Here is a 22,243-nt window from a genome sequence, read left to right on the forward strand (position 1 = left end):
TAATTAAGAAAAAAAGGCCTTCCCTATATTGTTGTGTCCGGCCAGGTACAAATAGGCAGCTGGTGGTTGGGGGCAGCCCGTTCCTGCCTGCTGTACCTGGCTGGACACAAATATAGTGCGAAGCCCCACTTAAATTTTTTTTAATTATTTCATGAAATTCATGAAATAATTAAGAAAAAAAGGGCTTCCCTATATTGTTGTGTCCGGCCAGGTACAAATAGGCAGCTGGTGGATGGGGGCAGCCCGTTCCTGCCTGCTGTACCTGGCTGGACACAAATATAGTGCGAAGCCTCACTTCAATTTTTTTTAATTATTTCATGAAATTCATGAAATAATTAAGAAAAAAAAGGCTTCCCTATATTGTTGTGTCCGGCCAGGTACAAATAGGCAGCTGGTGGATGGGGGCAGCCCGTTCCTGCCTGCTGTACCTGGCTGGACACAAATATAGTGCGAAGCCCCACTTCAATTTTTTTAAATTATTTCAGGAAATTCATGAAATAATTTAAAAAAAATTGACGTGGGGCTTCGCACTATATTTGTGTCCAGCCAGGTACAGCAGGCAGGAACGGGCTGCCCCCAACCACCAGCTGCCTATTTGTACCTGGCCGGACACAACAATATAGGGAAGCCCTTTTTTTCTTAATTATTTCATGAAATAATTTAAAGAAAATTGACGTGGGGCTTCGCCCTGTTTTTGTGTCCAGCCAGGTACAACTAGGCAGCTGGGGGCTGGAATCCGCAGCGCAGGGAGGCCCAAGCTTTCTGGGCCACCCCCGCTGCAAATTGCAGTCCGCAGCCACCCCGGAAAATGGCGCGTTCATAGAAGCGCCATCTTCTGGCGCTGTACCCAACTCATCCAGGGCCCTGATGCGGTGGCTCACTGGGTAATAAAGGGGTTAGGGCCAGCTTGGCATTATCAGCTGGCCCTAAGCCCGAAATTCATGGGGTCACGCCAATATTAGACATGACCACCATGAATTTCTAGTAAAGTATTTAAAAAAAACACAACACCCAGAAAAAAGTCCTTTAATTGAAATAAACACACAATTCTTTATTGTTCTAAATTAAACCATACTTACCATCACGCCCATTCCAGCTGAAGCCAACGATCTCCTGAAATAAAAGAAAAATAATAAAGCAACATCATCCTTACCTTTCCATGGTTCCCATGACAGCTTCAGCTCTGCTACATCGAGATGACAGGCTGGACCGCAGCAGAACGCTGCCATCCAGCCTGTCATCCCGCAGACACTGAGAAGCGCAGGCTTGCTTGCGCTCCACAGTGTCTCTCTGTGAGGGCATCCAGATGAGCCGAGTTAATGTCCAATGAACTCGGCTCACCTCATGCACGTCACTGACAGCGTGGGAAAATTCTCCTGCACTCAGCGCTTCAGCGTGGGAGAATTCTCACACTGAAGCGCTGAGTGCAGGAGAATTCTCCCACGCTGTCAGTGACGTGCAGGAGGTGAGCTGAGTTCATTGGACATGAGCTCACCTTATGCACGTCACTGACAGCGTGGGAAAATTCTCCTGCACTCAGCGCTTCAGCGTGGGAGAATTCTCACGCTGAAGCGCTGAGTGCAGGAGAATTCTCCCACGCTGTCAGTGACGTGCAGGAGGTGAGCTGAGTTCATTGGACATGAGCTCACCTTATGCAAGTCACTGACAGCGTGGGAGAATTCTCCTGCACTCACCGCTTCAGCGTGAGAATTTTCCCACGCTGTCAGTGACGTGCATGAGGTGAGCCGAGTTCATTGGACATGAACTCGGCTCATCTGGATGTCGTCACAGAGAGACGCTGAGCAGCGCAAGCAAGCCTGCGCTTCTCAGTGTCTGCGGGATGAGAGGCTGGATGGCAGCGTTCTGCTGCGGTCCAGCCTGTCATCTCGATGTAGCAGAGCTGAAGCTGTCGTGGGATCCATGGAAAGGTAAGGATGAGGTTGCTTTATTATTTTTCTTTTATTGCAGGAGATCGTTGGCTTCAGCTGGAATGGGCGTGACGGTAAGTATGGTTTAATTTAGAACAATAAAGGATTGTGTCTTTATTTCAATTAAAGGACTTTATTCTGGGTGTTTGTGTTTTTTTTAACTTTGACTATGGGGTTAGTAATGGGGGTGTCTTATAGACGCCTCTCCATTACTAACCTGGGCTTGATGTCAGCTGGCATTATAAGCTGACATCAACCCCAACCCTATTACCCCCTGCCACCGCACCAGGGCAGCGTGGAAGAGCGAGGCTAAGTGCCAGAATTGGCGCATCCTATGAATGCGCCATTTCTGGGGCGGCTGACGGCTGGTGTTTCTAGCCTGGGAGGGGGCCAATATTCATGGCTCCCTTCCTGGGCTATTAATATCAGCCCCCAGCTGTCTGCCTAGCCTTTGCTAGCTATTAAATTAGGGGGGACCCCACGTCATTTTTTTTGGGGGGTCCCCATTTTAATAGCTAGTAAAGGCTATGTATTCAGCTGGGGGCTGATATTAGTAGCCTGGGAAGCTCCGTGGGTATTACCCCCTTCCCAGGCTTCAAACATCTGCCCCAGCCGTCTGCTTAACCTCCGCTAGAGCCTAAAATTAAGGGGAACCCCACGCCAATTTTTTTAATAATAAATCCTTTATTTTAATACTAAATGACAAGTACAGTAACCAACACTATCACTGTACTTCATATATATGTGACTGACATGTTTCTATCTATCTAATCTATGTGTGAAGCTCTATTCTGTCTGTTATAAATTGTCGGGTACAGATGCTGAATTGCCGGCCGGCTTTTTTAAAGAGACGGTGCATGAAAACACTATTATTTTTTTTGATAAATCCTTTACGCTAAATGACAAGTACAGTAAGCAACACTGTCACTGTACTTCGTATATATGTGGCTGACATGTTTCTATCTATCTAATCTATGTGTGAAGCTCTATTCTGTCTGTTATAAATTGTCGGGTACCGCTGCTGAATTGCCGGCCGGCTTTTTTAAAGAAACGGTGCATGAAAACACTATTATTTTTTTTGATAAATCCTTTACGCTAAATGACAAGTACAGTAAGCAGCACTGTCACTGTACTTCGTATATATGTGGCTGACATGTTTATATCTATCTAATCTATGTGTGAAGCTGTATTCTTTCGGTTCTAAATTGTCGGGTACAGGTTTATGCCGCTGCTGAATAGCCGGCTTTCCATGTTTCACTGTGAGCACTGTTCCCATCGATTTGGGCAATCACTGTAATGCCACAACCACCATGGCTGTGGCATTACAGTGAGTGGCAGACAATCCCTGCATGATTGGTGCTCTAAATAGCGCCAGACATGCAGGACACGCTTTTGGTGCACGAACAGTTATCGAACATAACCTCGAACAGCCGAATTTTTTGCAAATCGTTCGGGTTCGTCGAACAACTCGAACACCGCCCAAAACAGCTCGAATTTGAGATTGGCGAACAGTTCTAGTCGAACACCGCTCATCTCTAACCAAGACTGAGATTCAATTACACAGAGGCGGGGCAGTATGATTCCCAGGAATAAACTTCCTCTAATCAAATCCCGGCTCCCAGACCTTTTGGAGCCAGTGGTCAGTGATGAATATTGGGATTTGCATCGATCCGATATTTATGGGAGAAATATTTTTAGCGAAGGGACGGACATAACACAACTTAATATTGGTCTGATGGATGTTGCTATCTATGCCATTATTTCATCTCAATAGACAAGTAAAATCGAGATAAGAAACATGATAACAATATCAATTCACTGGGACCTCCAGAGGCGAAGATATCCTGTAAGTTTGGGATCTCATAAAATTCTAAAAGACCTAACACATCCGACAACCAGCCCCCACATGAGCTAACCAAGGAGAGGTATGTGTGCGTAACCTTGATCTAACAAAATGTGGGTTTCATCGTTTGTCAGTCTTGGAAGGTACAGCTTCCTGTGGGTTCTGTCCATTTTTCTAAGGAGTACCTCCCTCAGCTAAGCTCCGAGCCATTTCAGTGACATCAGGTTTAGTCATTTTCTTTTGTTATACCTTTTATTCTATGTAGTTGTATATACCGTATTGTTTGTTCCCATTTTGTATCATCTTTATATATTTTTTATAAACACTGCCTATCTTTCCAGATTAAATATATAAAATTTAATAGCTCTGTTCCTCTTGCTCTGTAAACCGCACCCCTGAAGCCATACGGTACCTGTAACGGAATGGGTGTCCAATCGGCCTGTATAAACAATTGGTGATGGCAGCTAGTGTTTTTTTTTTTTTTATTATTGAGTTGGCAGTGAATGTACCGGGCTTTATATACACTGCCCAAAAAATTAAAGGGAACACTCAAATAATACATCCTGGATCTGAATGAATGAAATATTCTCATTGAATACTTTGTTCTGTACAAAGTTGAATGTGCTGACAACAAAATCACACAAAAATCATCAATGGAAATCAAATTTATTAACCAATGGAGGCCTGGATTTGGAGTCACCCCCAAAATTAAAGTGGAAAAACACACTACAGGCTGATCCAACTTTGATGTAATGTCCTTAAAACAAGCCAAAATGAGGCTCAGTATTGTGTGTGGCCTCCACGTGCCTGTATGACCTCCCTACAACGCCTGGGCATGCTCCTGATGAGGTTGCGGATGGTCTCCTGTGGGATCTCCTCCCAGACCTGGACTAAAGCATCCGCCAACTCCTGGACAGTCTGTGGTGCAACGTGACGTTGGTGGATGGAGCGAGACATGATGTCCCAGATGTGCTTAATCGGATTCAGGTCTGGGGAACGGGCGGGCCAGTCCATAGCTTCAATGCCTTCATCTTGCAGGAACTGCTGACACACTCCAGCCACATGAGGTCTGGCATTGTCCTGCATTTGGAGGAACCCAGGGCCAACCTGTCACGCTGTCTCTGTGTACTGGAGGTAGGGGGCCTAAGCTGACCCTGAGCTGGGGCCCTGACTAATCCCTCTACCTGGAGGTACTGTTAAAGGTACAGAGGTCCAGGCCGCCAGCGTATCCCCTACCTCCTGAGGATCCCTGCACCTAAGTAATCTAGTCCTGAGAAGGACCCCGATCACAACAAAAGGGGACAGGTAATAATATGCCAACACTCAGTACTTAGACGAACGAGACAGTACAAGGGTAAAACCAAAACCACCTTGCATACAAAAACTACACAACTACAACAGAGGGAACACCAACGGGAAAGGAGATAAATGATAAAGCGAGGAAGGGAAAAAACACTCCAAATACACTTATCTCTGAAACTCCAAATACCACGATCCGCTCTGTTAGTCTGCATGAAATGCTTTCACCGACACTTCCCTAACAGAGCAGCAGACATATGAAGGAATCTCACTACAGCAGAATTGATTGCAGCTGGGCGAGGCTGGACCTTGTCTAGCACAGAGAGAGAGAGAGTTAACTCCCTCACTGCCGAAAAGCACAAAGCACCAAAAACTCAGCTGCGAGAAGTCAGGCTGTGCAATCGTGACGATCTTCGTGGCGACACAACCATGACAGTACCCCCCCTTCTACGAGGGGCCTCCGGACCCTCAGGGCCAGGTTTATCTGGGTGAGTCGTGTGGAAGGCCCGAATTAACCGGTCTGCGTTAATATCTGACGCAGGAACCCACATCCTCTCCTCAGGACCATACCCCTTCCAATGAACCAGGTACTGAAGGGACCGACGATTAAAGCGTGAATCGATGACCTTCGATACCTGGAACTCCAAGTTACCATTGACCACCACTGGAGGCGGAGGTAAAGGTGACGGTAACACCGGCGCCACATACCTCTTAAGCAACGATCTGTGGAACACGTTGTGAATTTTAAACGTAGGGGGGAGATCAAGACGGAATGCCACCGGATTAATTATAGAACTGATCCTGTAAGGCCCGATGAACCTGGGACCCAGTTTCCAGGAAGGAACCTTAAGTTTTATATTCTTAGTAGACAACCATACCAGATCGTTCACACTTAGGTCCGGACCAGACACTCTCCTCCTGTCAGCCATACGTTTGTAACGGTTCCCCATAGTACTCAGATTATTCAGTACCCCTCTCCATACAGAAGCGAGTGATGACGAAAATCGTTCCTCCTCAGGAACCCCCGAAGAGCCCCCTCTACTGAAAGTACAAAACTGGGGGTGAAAACCATATGCCCCAAAAAACGGGGACTTACCAGTGGACTCGCTCCGCCTATTATTAAGAGCAAACTCCGCCAGAGGTAAGAAAGAAGCCCAGTCCTCCTGGTTCTCTGACACAAAACACCGGAGATATGTCTCCAAACTCTGGTTCAGACGTTCCGTCTGACCATTGGTCTGGGGATGAAAAGCCGATGAGAACGACAAATGCATCCCCCGCCGAGTACAAAATGCCTTCCAGAACTTGGACACAAACTGAGACCCCCGATCCGACACCACATCGGAGGGTACCCCGTGAAGCCTCACAATCTCCCCAATGAACACCTGCGCAAGAGTTTTAGCATTAGGAAGAGCAGGAAGAGCGATAAAATGTGCCATCTTGCTGAACCTGTCTACTACAACGAGAATGACAGTTTTACCCGAAGACGGCGGGAGGTCCGTAATAAAGTCCATAGACAGATGAGTCCAAGGACGCTCCGGGATCTTCAAAGGTAAGAGGGCCCCAGACTGACGGGTATGTGGGGTCTTAGAGCGCGCACAAACCCCACAGGACGTAACAAAAGTTACCACCTCCTTATGTAAGTTAGGCCACCAAAATCGACGCGAGAGGAGATCCACAGTTGCTTTACTCCCTGGGTGTCCTGCTAAAGCTGAGTTATGGTGTGCCTCGATCACCTTTTGTCGTAGCTGATCTGGAACAAACAGTCTCCCTGGAGGTCCAACAGGGGCGTCCCCCTGAGCCTCCAATACCTCCTCCTCAAGCTCAGAGCATACTGCCGACACCACCACCCCCTCTTGAAGGATAGGAATCGGGTCATCCGTATTCCCGGCCCCAGGGAAACTACGAGACAAGGCATCCGCCTTCACATTTTTTGACCCAGGACGAAACGTAACGACAAAATTAAACCTGGTAAAAAACAACGACCACCTGGCTTGTCTGGGATTCAAACGTTTTGCAGACTCCAGATAAAGCAGGTTCTTGTGATCGGTGATGACGGTGACCGGATGGACTGCCCCCTCCAAAAAATGGCGCCACTCCTCAAAAGCTAACTTAATGGCCAAGAGTTCCCTATTGCCGACATCGTAATTCCTCTCGGCGGACGACAATTTTTTAGAGAAAAAGGCGCACGGATGCCACTTACCAGGGGACGAACCTTGTGACAACACTGCTCCCACCCCTACCTCGGAAGCGTCTACCTCTACAATGAATGGCTGTGACGCATCAGGTTGAATGAGTATGGGTGCTGAGGCAAAACATTTTTTCAAGGAGGAGAAAGCTTGACAAGCCTTGTCAGACCACCTAGAAAAATCCGTCCCCTTTTTTGTCATGTCAGTGAGAGGTTTAACCATGGACGAGAAATTACGAATGAACTTCCGGTAATAATTAGCAAACCCCAGGAAACGTTGTGGTGCCTTAAGATTCTCAGGCAGATCCCACTCAAGAACTGCCCGCACTTTCCCAGGGTCCATACGAAAACCAGACGCTGAAACCAGGAAACCTAAAAACTGGAGTTCCTGTACGGCGAACACACACTTTTCCCATTTAGCATACAGTTTATTATCCCGCAAGATTTGTAACACCTGCCTAACGTGCTCCTGATGAGACACCAGATCAGGCGAGTAAATTAAGATATCATCCAGATATATGACAACAAACTGTCCAACCAGGCGGCGAAAAATGTCATTAACAAAGTGTTGGAACACCGCCGGGGCATTAGTCAGACCGAATGGCATGACAAGGTTCTCATAATGCCCCTCCGGAGTGTTAAACGCCGTCTTCCACTCATCCCCCTCCTTCATTCTAATCAGATTGTACGCCCCCCTGAGATCCAACTTAGAGAACCATTTGGCGCCCACGATCTGATTAAAGAGATCGGGAATAAGTGGGAGCGGGTACGGATCTCGGACCGTAATCCGATTAAGTTCACGGAAATCCAGGCAAGGGCGTAGGCCTCCATCCTTCTTCTTCACAAAGAAGAACCCCGCGGCCACCGGGGAAGATGAAGGTCTAATATGCCCCTTAGCCAGACTTTCAGAAATATAATCCTTCATGGCCTGCCTCTCAGGACCAGAAAGGTTATACAACCTAGATTTAGGTAACTTGGCCTCAGGGAGCAGTTTAACAGAACAGTCATACTCGCGATGAGGAGGTAGTTCCCGACACCCCTTCTCCGAGAATACATCCTCAAAGTCCACCAAAAATGGAGGCAAGACCCTAGGAGTGACAGCACCGATGACCGTATTCATGCAGTTTTTATTACAGAAATTACTCCATTGGCTTATCTCTCTGGATTGCCAATTAATAACCGGGTTATGCTTAGTTAACCAAGGAAGGCCCAACACTATAGGAGTGGGAAGACCCTCCAACACGTAGCAAGACAACAGTTCATTATGTATCGCCCCCACTTGAAGTTTTACGTTATGCACAACATGCAAAAAACTTCCCTGACCGAGGGGCCTGGCATTGATCGAGAATATGGGGATGGGTTTAGCCAACTCACTCAAATGCATACCTTGAACCCGGGCAAACCGAGCGTCCACCAGATTAGCCCCGGCCCCACTATCTAAAAGAACAGATATCTTCTCAGTTCTCATACCCACCACCACCTCCGCCGGTACGAGAAACTGAGATGACCCCAGGGACGAAATACCTACTCCCAGATTGCCGTCCACCACACAACCTGGGATTAAAAGTTTTCCGACGACTCTTTACTCTGCAAAGGACGGGATGGACACCCCCCAATAAAATGTCCCTTTCTCCCGCAGAAGAAACACCTTCCAGTCTTGTGGTGTGCCACCGGTCCCCTCCCCCGAAATGATGTCCCTCCTAATTGCATAGGCTCCTCTGGACTGACCAGGGGAACCACCAAATGAGGGGACCTTGTAGGAGGTGGAGTCATCACAGGGGGTGGAGTTATCCCGCACCTCTCCCGAAGCCGTCTGTCAATGCGAATAGCAAGGGCCATAGCGGCTTCCAGTGACGCGGGAGAGTCATACTGTGCCAACACATCCTTTAATTTGTCGGACAAACCTTGACAAAACTGGCTCCTAAGAGCCAGGTCATTCCACTGGGTGTCAGTGGCCCACCTACGGAACTCCGAACAGAATTCCTCCGCCGGACGATCTCCCTGCTGGATCCTACGTAACTTAGATTCAGTAAGGGAGATCCGATCCGGGTCATCATATACAAGACCCAGAGCAGCAAAAAACCTATCCACTGACTGGAGAGCCGGGGAGCCCGGGGGAAGAGAGAACGCCCAAGATTGTGGGTCCCCTTGTAGGAGCGAGATGACAATTCCCACCCTTTGTTCTTCACTCCCCGATGACCGAGGCCGCAGCCGAAAGTACAACTTGCATGCCTCTCGGAAAACAAAAAACTTGTCCCGCCCCCCAGTGAACCTGTCAGGGAGAGCTACCTTAGGTTCTGGTCCAGCTTGCTCCTGGGGACACAAAACCTTGGACCTAACGTCCGCCAGCTCCATGGACAAACTCTGCAACTGCCGAGCTAGACCGGCTACTGGATCCATGGTAGCTGGAGAAAATCTAAGGGGGTCGGTGAAAATGTCACGCTGTCTCTGTGTACTGGAGGTAGGGGGCCTAAGCTGACCCTGAGCTGGGGCCCTGACTAATCCCTCTACCTGCAGGTACTGTTAAAGGTACAGAGGTCCAGGCCGCCAGCGTATCCCCTACCTCCTGAGGATCCCTGCACCTAAGTAATCTAGTCCTGAGAAGGACCCCGATCACAACAAAAGGGGACAGGTAATAATATGCCAACACTCAGTACTTAGACGAACGAGACAGTACAAGGGTAAAACCAAAACCACCTTGCATACAAAAACTACACAACTACAACAGAGGGAACACCAACGGGAAAGGAGATAAATGATTAAGCGAGGAAGGGAAAAAACACTCCAAATACACTTATCTCTGAAACTCCAAATACCACGATCCGCTCTGTTAGTCTGCATGAAATGCTTTCACCGACACTTCCCTAACAGAGCAGCAGACATATGAAGGAATCTCACTACAGCAGAATTGATTGCAGCTGGGCGAGGCTGGACCTTGTCTAGCACAGAGAGAGAGAGAGTTAACTCCCTCACTGCCGAAAAGCACAAAGCACCAAAAACTCAGCTGCGAGAAGTCAGGCTGTGCAATCGTGACGATCTTCGTGGCGACACAACCATGACACAACCACACCAGCATATGGTTTCACAAGGGGTCTGAGGATCTCATCTCGGTACCTAATGGCAGTCAGGCTACCTCTGGCAAGCACATGAAAGGCTGTGCGGCCCTCCAAAGAAATGCCACCCACACCATTACTGACCCACTGCCAAACCGGTCATGCTGAAGGATTTTGCAGGCAGCAGATCGCTCTCCACGGCGTCTCCAGACTCTGTCACGTCTGTCACATGTGCTCAGTGTGAACCTGCTTTCATCTGTGAAGAGCACAGGGCGCCAGTGGCGACTTTGCCAATCCTGATGTTCTATTGCTGACAGGCAACATGTCAGGAAGTGCTACAGAAGACCCGAGAAGATGGAAGTCCGCAGTCTAAGCTGTGGGCCACGATCAGGCGAAATTCAAATTTGCTTGTTTTTGTGAATTTTCACAGGAAATTAGATTTTCGGAGAAGTTATTCTCTGTAAAGTTAATGTCACTTATTATGCGCTTAGGTCTCTCCAATGTTCACTCTAGATCGGTACTTCCGGCCGCGAGTAGGCCTTGGTGCATGTGCAGTACAGAATTCCAGGGCCTGCTCGTGGCTGGAAGCTCTAGCCTACAGTGAACAAAGATCTGGAGATGCAATGCAATGGAGGCCTGCCCTTTTGTACAGTCAGACATTTAGCTTCCATTTCAGACTGCATTTAGAGACCACATCATCTACAATTTATTTTCTGATAAATGCACTTAAAGCACCACTCCAGCATTTTGTTTTTTGTCATTGCTTCTCTAGAGTGGTGCAACTAATCTCAGTGGCCTGTCCTTAGTCTTGTACTTAGCAGCCGCTGTTTTAATCTTTAATCGGTGCTGCTCCGATCGTCTTCTGCAGGTTGTGACTTTCGGGATCACTCCAGGGTTTGCTGGGTGAGCCGGAAGTCACAACTCAATGTAAGTCTATGAAAGCCAGAACAAGGCCAGAACAAGCCTCTCATAGACTTACATTCAGAGCTTGCGACTGTTACCTCCAACTTCCAGTCAGTCAGAAGTTGCAGTCACAAGTCACAAGATGGCGGTGTAGGACCAGAGTGGCACTAGGAAGACCTGAAGACAGTGGCTGGTAAGAATAATACTAGGATAAGGGAATTTACAGTAGATTAATGGCACCGCCCCAGCTCTGAAATACATAAACAAAACGCTGGAGCTGTTCTTTAATTATTAAGATTTATATATTGATAGTTAAAGTGAGTGGGAATAATTTTTTTGTTCATGATGGGAAATTGGATTGAAATTTCTTTGTTTTGTAGCTATTAATTAATTATATCAGTGCTGTCTCTAGTTGGAAATGATTAGCTTGTGTATAGCTTTGTATAGATGCTGATTGGAAAGTTCAGATGCATTGCTACTCATAGAACACAAATATAAAAATGGGGATTAGTAACCAATGCACTGTCTTGGTAACTTGCTTTAGTAAACTAAGGCTATAAGTACACAGAGTTTGTGGAGTCTTTATTCCTGTAACACATATTATGTATTCAACAAATAAAGTAGCACTCGGTAGCGCTATAGCATGCAAACATTAAATATATGAAATTTTAATTACATTACTGCTCCAGAAAACATCTTCAGGGGGTTTTAATTATAGCGGGATCCTTCCTTCCCATATACATGTAGACTTCAGTCTAAGAGAGGATTCACACTAGGCAGGTTCCCAGCAACGAGAGTCACCTTACCGTTCTTGCTGGGTACAGATGAATTGGCCAATTTATGCGCTAAGAATTCTCAGTTATTTCTATTTTCTAGAGCAATTTTGGACAATTTCACAACAAAGAGATCAGAAAACCCAACAAAATGATAGTTTTCAATTACAGATGAGCAGATCAGGTAGAATTCGCCTAATTGCAATTTTTTTTCTGGGAAATGTATTTATTTATCACGGGAAGATATTGTCTGTGAATTTAATGTCTCTTATTATGCTTTGGAGTCTCTCGAGGCCATAGAGCATAATAAAGGTGATATAAAAAAAACGCCCAATCCTCTTACTCACCTTATTGCTCATCTGTCCACCGCTTTGTTACTCTCTGCATGTTCTGATCTCCCACCACCCGCAATGAAATCCCCGGACCTCTCACGCTCAGACGGGACTTCATGGAAAGACTCTGCGCACACGTGTGGGAGATCACAGCGTCATGACTTCTCGATGTGCAAGTTACTTTCCTGTCCCGGGTATCCCAGGCTTCATTTCCTTCCCTTGGGTCCTCTGCCTTCTGTTGCTCTTCATGTTGGATTTCGCTGGTAGCCTGGAGTGAATCAATGATATAATCTTCCTAGACCAATTTAAGGCCCATTTAGACACACACCTGTGTCTTGGGATTGAGACTTTAGTGTTCCATGTTTGTTTGCTCCATTACCTGTGCTTGCAATGTTTGCGCTTGCCTTAATTCCTGCTGGGTTCCACTTCATTCGTCCTGCTATTCCTGAGATTGCTATGTGTGCCAAGTGCTCATGACGCGCCCCCTGGGCCGTGGGGTACTCGGCAGCCGGGCCTCTGGTTGCCGGGGGATATCATGGTGGCTGGCCCGGTCCGTGACCCAGGGTGGTCAGACAAAGGGGGGATAGTTTATAGGAGATTTGGAAAGTTCGTGACGCCACCTGTGGAATGCGGCTAAGGGGTGCCGCCGCTGCGGAGCAGTCCTCTGGAGCTGGTGTTACTGCAGCAGGGATGGTGTGGCTCTCCACCGGTAGAGCTAGCTCCAGGGCAGCGCGGGGTGTAATGGATGGTGGTGCAGGGGAGAGATGGCAGGACGGTCCCGGGGGAAAGACAGACACTCACACGGGGTTAAGCTTCAGTACCTTTACTGGTGATGTTGCAGGCACGGTCCAGGGTACTCCAGGTGAAGGGCACACTTTTGGACTCTCCCCAGTGAGCGGGTATAGGGCCTCCTGATCCGTTGCTTTATTCTCTAAGCTTCTGACCTGCCTGGAGCTAGGTCTAGCTTGGTTACTGTCTCTCTTTGCACCTGCTGACCTGGTGGGCCTTCTCTTTGGAAATCACTCTCCCTGGATGCTGGGACCTCCGTGACTCCTAGCCCTGGTACTGCAATCAGCGTTTGGTGAACCTGGGACCTGTAGTTCTCCAGGGGTTCCGGTGGTTCCTACTGGGTATAAAGGGTCCCTGTAGGCGCGGACCCGGTGTCCGGTATATATGTCGGGGTGAGCCTGGTATGCTCCTCTGCCCCCTCGCTACTTCTTCCTTCTCCTCTCGCCTTCGGCCCACTCAAGGCCCTCACTAGGCCTTCACACGTGCTGTAGGCCTTGGCTCGCCTAAGCACAGCAGCCAGCTTGCTGCCTCTTCGCTGCTCTCTGAGCATCAGCACGCTCTCTGTCTGACTCTGACTCTGGCTGAACAACAACTAACTTCTAACTCCAACTGAGCTGCCTGGCTCCACCCTCCCTATATATATCCCTATCAGGGCTCCCTCTGGTGGTCTGAGGTGGTAAGGTGGAGGTGTGTGAATGTGTGAGGGCCTCTTGTGGAGAAGTCCATCCATGCACCCTTCTGCGTTCTGTGGCACCAATGCGCAGCAGGGCGCCACACTCACTGCCCACGTCTTTCAGCTTGCTGCATCAACGCCCGGAGTCCGTGTGCCTTTTCAGACCTGGGGCTTATAGTATTTCCTCACCTGGTCAGCCTAGTTGTGTGCTATGACCTCCCGTGTACTTGTGCAGTTTGTCAAATGCGCATAAGCAAATTGCAAAAAATCCACATTTCAGAGAATGCAGATTTTTGTAAAATTCAGGTAGAATTCAATTCCACTAAAATAAATTTGCTCATCTCTATTGTAAATATATTTATACTTTCTTAGGAGCAATAACAGAAGGACAGAACAATGCCGACTTCTTCACCTATAGCTACGTCCCTGCATATTTACAGTTACAATCACTTTCTTTCTGTAATATTAGTTTTTCAATCAAATTTTTCCTTCTCTCATTCACAGCATACAGAACGTGGAGTTAGTGTTTCCATCCAAACAAGAAGCGCCTATGGATTGGTCACAGAAAGTAGTGGAGAAGTCTATAGAGCTGGAGCACTGTGAGAGGAAACTACTTCTAAAAAGTGGAAATATGAGGCAAGTCAAACTTTGATAAAGTAAACTATGTGTTGTAAATTAATTAGTATATTGCCAAAAAGTAAAATGCCAACTCTGTGCTACTGTTACTACACAGTCTAGGACAATCTTCAGACACTGTTTATGGAGGCAGAAGACAGGTGGACAGATGTCGGACACTTATTATGGGGGCTGCGTGGCTGTCATTTCAATTGGGAGATCGTATCTTTTATTGGGCACTATTGTTGGTATTTGAACACCTTCCCGACTAGGAGATTTTACATTTTTGTGCTTTTTTACTCTCCTTCTTCCAAGAGCCATTACTTTTTTTTATTTTTCTGTCAACATAGCCGTATGAGGGCTTGTTTTTTTTTGAGGGACAAGTTGCAGTTTTTAATGACACCATTCATTTTACCTTGACCAGGAATATCATAAATTCTCCATGAAATAGATCACCTGCTTAACCCAGCAGGAAGTTTCAGAGATTGATCCAAGTGTCAACAGTGTGATCTGATTCTCTCGGATGATAGAAGCATAGCACACTATTGGGAGAAGATGGTTAACTAATTTTTTTTCCATCTTTTCGATTCTATGAGTCTGTGGAAATTGGATGTCATCCGAGTGCAATCAGATGCTTTTCACGCACCCATAGACTTGAATAAGTGAGTGGCTTCCGATTTCAGAGTGAAATCATAGTATGCTACAATTTATTTTACAGACAGATTCGCTCAGTGAAAAAATTGGTAATTAGCATTGCCCTATTAAATAACATTGGTTATAAAAAATTGGATAGCACTCGTCCGATCTATATGCTGGTGTGGGCGAGCACTTAAAGGAATTGTCCTATTTCAACTTTTTTAGCTCATAGGTTCATTGACACATTTAATTACAAACTGAGCTTTACTTACCCTCCCCAGTCTTTGTTGATCATCTGCAGTTGTGGTCTTACTGGTTGGCTGCAGTGCTGCCGACGCAATGTCACCTCTGCAGGCAATCAACAAAAACCAGAGTAGCAGTGGAGAGACAGTGCTGCTTCTGAGGATGGTAAATAAAGCCCAGTTTGTCATTTCAGACATCACCTAGCCTATGAGCTATGTCACACGCTCAGATGGCACACGTGGTTCATGGACCCACTGTGCCAAGGGGCTGTGCTTACCTAGAAGCGGCTACCTGGTGTTCACGGTAGCTCCTGATGGTGGAGTCAGGCTTGAGCGGCAGGTAGCTGCCAGGTACCGCTCCTAGCAGTCCCCAGTACTGCTGCTGCTGACCCCAAGGGTCAAGCATGCAGGCACTGACTCGAGCTCCGTTCAGACTACTCTTCGGGCAGGACGGATACTGACACAGAGTCACAGACAGCACTGTATTTGGAGACTGGTTTTAGCAGTCCGGATATACGGAGTACATGTTGAGACACTGGCCACACAAGGACCAGGGAAGCAGGTTATGGCATTGGCCACACACGGACCAGGGGACGAGGTTCAGGAACTGGCCACACACGGACCAGGGGACCTAACAATTCAGTACTAGCACCCTTCACTCACTAGTGACTCAATGTTGCTTTGGCATCTCGCTACTGACGCGCCCAGGGGATGGGGACGACTCGGCGCCCCGGCCTTGTTGTTGCCTGAGCTTGGGGGATGTCGCGGTGGTCGGCTCCCGGGCCCGTACCCTGGGGTCACTCTTAAAAAGCAAGGAATGGGGAAAGTTATATGGGATAGGGAAAGTTCGTGACGCCACCCGTGGTGTCTGGTGAGAGTCACCAGCGCTGCTACAGTCCTCTGAGGCCGGTGTGCAGGCAGCTTAATTGGTGCAGCTCCCCACAGGTGGAGCGGGGCCTCAGGGCAACGTAGAGAGAAGGGATACAGGACAGAGGGGACCCAGCCGGGTCAGAGGAAGGGTAGAAGAATAGGCACGCACACCGGAGTTCACTTCAGCACCTTTACTGGTGGTGTTTCAGGCACGATCCAGGGCACTGTAGGGTGAAGGGTGCATATCAGGACTCTCCCCAATGAGTGGGTGTGGGGCCTCCTGTTTCTTGCCTTTTCCTGATAAGTTTATGACCTGCCTGGAGCTAGGCCTAACTTGGTCTCTGTCTTGCACCGGCTGACCTGGTGGTAGGGCCTTCTGTTAGAGATCACACTCCCCGGTCTCTTGGGCCTCCATTGACTCCTGACCCTGGTATAATGGTCAGCTTTTGGTGTTCCTGGGACATATAGTTCGCCAGGGGTTTCGGTTGTTTCTGCTGGGCCTTAGGGATCCCTGCAGACGCGGACCCGGTGTCCGGTAAATGCTTGTGGGGTGAGCTGGTTAAGCTCCTCTGCCCCCTATGTAGCTCGCTTACTCCACTTGCCTTTGGCCACGCTCGGGGCCCTCACTAGGCTTCACACTGGCAGTAGGCCTCGCTACTCTTCACCACTCTTACGGTGTCGGCACGCCCTAGGCTCACTAACTGAGCTCACTGAGTCTGTACTGACCTGGCAACTTCTCTGGCTGCAGCAGACTGTAGACTCCAGACTGACTAACTGCCTAGCTCCACCTTCCCTTTTTATATCCCTAATGGGCTCCCTCTGCTGGTCTCAGGTGGAAGGTGGAGGTGTGTGAATGCTATGAGGGCCTCTTGTGGAGGAATCCGTCCATGCACCCCTCTGGGATCTGTGGCACCAATGCGCAGCAGGGCGCCACACTACTGTGGAGGGTTCCATTTAAACCAAATGCCTCCAAGACATTGGCTGGGGGCATTTTACTATGTGTGTGCACTGCCCCTTTAAGAGCAGAGTAGCGACGGCGCGCATCAAGCACGCTGCCAGGTAGTGTGGTGCGCACAAAGACAGGCAGCAGGGAGGATGCCGGGGACCATGCTGTACGGCCAGGGTGGTGAGTATGCTAACGTCCCTGCATGGAGAGGGAACCATGCAGAGGCGCCAGCATTAGCGTTACAAGCAAAAAAATTTTGAAATGGGGCAACCTCTTTAACGTCTATTGGTAAGGGGTCCATTCTCCAACGTTAAAGCCTCTCTATGTGAGATAAACCATTGTAGATATACACATATATGGGGAGAGTGTGGTATGTGTTGTTATTTTCATACCATTCTATTTTTTTTTCAATAGGAAAATGGGTCTCAATGTTCTCACTCCCTGGCTCGCCCCAATTATCTGGGATGGAATATATAACATCAACATTTTAGATAAACAACACAATGGTACAAGAATTGGATTGTTTGTATTTGCTGTCAAAAAGTAAGTATACATTGGAAACCAATGGTTGCTTCACGCTGCGTGATGTGCAGTGTTGAATGACCGTTGATCGGTAACTTGCTTGCTGGTCGATGATCATTTAGTAGTTTACTTACACAGGCCGACTGCACTTCAGATGTGCACTGAACGATCAGTAATAGATTATTCAGTGCACATAGGCTGCTGTTCTTAGCAGCTCGAGTCCTGTTTACACAGGACATTACGCCGCTGAAAATGATTTTTTTTTGTGCAGTACAAGAGATCTGCCGGATTATAGTGAGACATGCGTTCTTAGGAACGAATAATGCCGTATAAATGGAATAACTAACTTTAGAAGAAGAGTGGCGTTGGTCGAGGTTATTTTGATAGTATCCTTTCTAGATAAGCTGTTAGTGTGATCATTGCACACGTCATAACAGGAAAACACCAAGTGCTTAAAAGAATGTAAAAGGAAATATAAAAAAATGAATTTAGGGCTTGAGTTTAAGCTCCATTTCCTCCAAAGTCAGTTTTAGTTCTTATATCGAATCTTTGCATCACTTTTTGTTTCATTTTTGGCAGGATGCATGAGCAAAAAAACAATATATTTGAAATTGTTTGCTAAAACACATTTTTACTGTGTTCACAATCAATATAATGCAACGTTCCCAGTTAGGTGAGGGTTCACATGATTACTGTGATGCCAATTTACTTTTTTTTTTTTACACAAGCTACTCAATTGAAAGTAGAGCCATGACTTTTACAGTTTTTGATTTACAGTTTTATGACTTTTTTTTGCATAACAAACTGTAGTTTTTATTGGTACCACTCTGTGATATTTGACTTTTTGATCTTTTTTAACATAATTTTTGTGAGGCAAGCTGAAAAAACCCCCAGCAATGATGGAATAGATTTTTTTTCCACTAAATTCACCATAAAGGATAAATAATAGGGTATGGGTAATTTTACACATGGTGATGCCAAATATGTGTTATTTTTGCAGGGATTTTTTTTTTCTATTTTTTACAATTTCTTTTTTTAACCTGTGATTTTGGTGTTCTATTTTTTTTAAAACGGCATGTTCTCCTTTAGCAGATTAACTCTTTACACGCAGCTATGTCCTCATCTTGTAGATTAAAGTTTTAGAAGCAGATATATCCTCCTTTATTATTTGAGTTTCATACTCGTATTTATTTTACATGGCTGTGGAATTTTTTTTAAATTCACTTCCAGAAGAGAGTTTTCTTTCAAATTAAACCCAGAAACTGATAAAAATAAGATTATAATAACCTGCCACATTAATATAATTATATAATCGCTTTGCTGCAAAATAAAATTTTGTTGAAATCCAGAGTGAAACAAATGATTACAATGTTAATATAAATGGCTGGCTGGAGGACAGATACTTTTCCATTGTTAAGTAACTTCAGGTCAAAACCTATTATTGTATTTAAAGGGGATGTCCACTACTCGGACAACCCTGTCCCAATCAGCATGTTTGCACCAGTAAAATGGCAAAAATTATACTCTCCTCCAGAGCCGGCTCTGTTCCAGCTGTGTCGGCCCTTGCCCTCCCAGGGCTAGCGGGAAATTATGTCAAGTGAGCCCTGCACCCAATCAGCACTGGCTTCACTCTCCCAACTTTCAGACAAATCAGACATTAAGAGGAAGTGATGAGAGCTGCGGCTGGCCGCTCAGTTTCTATGATGTCTGATTCATCAGAAGGTGGGGAGAGCAAAGCCAGCGCTTATTGGTTGCAGGGCTCACGTGACATGACAATCTCACATGAGTCCTCAGAGAGTGAGTGCTGACACCACTGGCGCGGGCAACAGAGGAAAGTGTAGATGTTGTTGTGTGCAAACATGTTGATTGAGACAGGGCTGTCTGAGTAGTGGACAACCCCTTTTAATAAATTAAATTAATTTTTTTACAGGTATATCCAATTCCTTCCACCATTCTTGAAGTCTGCGGAGCGTTATTTCATGGTTGGTCACAATGTTACATACTATGTATTCACTGACAAAGTTAATGATGTAGTTAAACCCAAAATGGCCGATGGTCGCATCTTACAACTGCACAATGTGGATGCTGACCAACGCTGGCAGGATGTGTCCATGAGAAGAATGGAAACCCTCACGATTTTCACCAAGGAGTATATGCCCAATGAAATAGACTACCTGATATGCGCTGATGTAGATATGGTATTCAATGATCACGTAGGCGTCGAAATACTTGGAGACCTGGTAGCTACGCTCCACCCAGGATATTTTCTTTCTGAACCAAAGTCCTTTACATATGAGCGTAGACCAATTTCTGCAGCTTGTATACCAGAAGGGGAAGGAGACTTCTATTACATGGCCGCTCTGTATGGTGGAAAAGTGGAAGAAATTTACAAACTTTGTATGGAATGCCAGAAAGGTATTATGGAGGACAAGAAAAAGGGTATTGAAGCCGTGTGGCAGGAGGAATCTCATCTCAACAGGTATCTGGTCTACAATAAACCTACTAAGATACTTTCACCTGAATACCTCTGGGACACCAACCTACCTAATGGTGAGTTCATCAAGAAGAAGCGATTCTTAGCAGTGCACAAAAACCACCAACAAGTGAGGAACTAAAATGCTGTTACTGTATGTAAAGATGAAATGAAATATGTAATGGGTTTCTCCGGTAAGGAACTAGAAGCTGTTCTAGCCTTATATTTACGTACTGGAAGTTTATGGTACGTTCCTGACAAGGACATTGAACTTTACATTTTATCTTTTACGTGTTGGTCATACTGGAAGTGGAGACGACCAGTGCAAACAGCAAACAATGTTCCTGCTTTTTACATTCTGCATATATCTCTTTGTTAAAGTGATTGGGAGAATGTGAGAAATGTTTCAGTGTTCTTTAACTTCTAGAATAACAGCTGAGAGGAAGGCGCGTGACATAGGAATCCACATTTTTTGTGGTTTTTCGGTTCAGGGATTGCTGTAAGCATTCTTTGTGTTCTTTTAACATATACAGTGTCATAGTCATTGAGTTGTGATTTGGTTGTTATAACCTCTGGACTTTTTTTTACAATTGTTAACAATTTACTTTTTTACTGTGTTTAAATAAGTCCATTTTAATGAACATGGACTATAATATTACATATACCTCTCTGCAACGAATGAACTGCTTTTATGTGGGTTGGAGAAAAAACTCTTAAAAGCATATCTGTCACTACATGTGATTTTTCAGAATAAGTGTTCACCTTTGTAATTATGACTGTTATATCACTTGTATTCTGCATCTTTCTCCAGTTTTCCCCTATGCAGGTTCTTTCGAATTTTCAGTTGTCTCTGAGACAGAAGATAGAGACAAGCTGCAATTATGTGTCCTATACACAGCACACAGATCTGAAGGATTCCTGCTTTTCTTTCTCTATGTAGATTCCTGCTTTTCTCTCTCTATGTAGAATGCCAAGGGCATTATACAGCCGTACTAAGCAGTGTAGCTGTGAGTCCAGCACTAGGATGAGATACATCACTTCCAAGAAAGCAGCATTGTGTCTGTATCTCTCTAAGGGATCGTGTACATGACTGTTTTTTCGGTCCAAGTGCAATTCGACAAAACATCGGATCACACTCAGACCTATGTTATTCTATAGGGCCATGCACAGTTCACAATTTTTCCACTGGGTCACTTCGAGGAAAAAAATTACTACATGCCAAAGTGTGATCCAATATTCGAATCGCAGATGGCCATGCAAGTCAATGAGTCCGTGGAAAACATCGGGCTGCTCTCGGATGAGATCTGAGTGCAGTCTGATTTCTGAAGACTCACAGAATGGAGGAGATGGAGAAATTTTATTTTCTGCATCTTCTTCCCATCCAAGAGAATTAAAGCACACGATGATCACACTCTGATCAGAGTGTGATTTGTGTAATTGATTCGATTCTGTCGGATGAGAGAATATACACTGTCTGCACCTGCCCTAATGCTCATCCTCTCTTCTTCTCCTTGCTCTCCATATCTGTTCTATATTGACTTCAATAAGCAGCTGTAACCTGATCTCTCAGTGAACTGGCAGACTATCTTTTTTGTACTATGATGGATTTTAGTAGTTTATCAGAGTGGTTGACGAGCTCAGAAGGTGTGGGGAAGGGAAAATGTTGCTCATAAGTAGAGAAAAAATAATATTTCTTAAAGCATATTACAAAGTTTTCTACATTTGCTTGCACTATTGATTTATGCAAAGTTTGTTGAAATGACAGTGATTATTTAAGAATAAAAGTATTTTGTCGGATTTTATTGTGAATGAAATAAACAAGTATTTTTTATATTCAGATACAGAAGTCATGTTCTGGAAAATCAGATTAATTTATTTACAGGGAAACTCAAGTGCAAATGCTTAAGAAAGAAAATGTTTACAGTGTGAACAAAAACATATGAAAATGGGCATTAGTATTGTGACCAGTTATTTGTGGAGCAACGGTTATTGCAATCTTTGCGAGCCAAAATTAACAGATAAATAGCAGTTCAATAATTGCTCTTATTCTTTTTTTACGCCATTAGCAGGAAAAGCTATAACATGTCTTTTATTCTTCGGGTCAGTACAGTTACAGCGATAACAGATTTATATAGCTTTTTTAGCTACCAGCTCACACTAA

General features: G+C 45.8%; 1 protein-coding gene across 5 annotated transcripts in view; it reads left to right on the forward strand.

The window, feature by feature from the left end:
• LOC141156872 (histo-blood group ABO system transferase 2-like) overlaps positions 1 to 21,879 on the forward strand; it is a 34,834-nt gene extending 12,955 nt beyond the window's left edge. For all 5 annotated transcript variants that reach the window (XM_073643353.1, XM_073643352.1, XM_073643355.1 and 2 more), the window contains 3 exons: positions 14,283 to 14,414; positions 17,502 to 17,630; positions 19,540 to 21,879. In XM_073643353.1, the coding sequence (XP_073499454.1) occupies positions 14,283 to 14,414; positions 17,502 to 17,630; positions 19,540 to 20,224 (946 nt within the window). In that variant the 3' untranslated portion in view covers positions 20,225 to 21,879. The remainder of the gene's footprint in view (positions 1 to 14,282; positions 14,415 to 17,501; positions 17,631 to 19,539) is intronic.
• Positions 21,880 to 22,243: the final 364 nt, after the last annotated feature.

The sequence above is a fragment of the Phyllobates terribilis genome, unplaced genomic scaffold, assembly GCF_046119375.1.
Source record: "Phyllobates terribilis strain yellow unplaced genomic scaffold, ASM4611937v1 Scaffold_8__6_contigs__length_399053987, whole genome shotgun sequence".
Taxonomy (NCBI): domain Eukaryota; kingdom Metazoa; phylum Chordata; class Amphibia; order Anura; family Dendrobatidae; genus Phyllobates; species Phyllobates terribilis.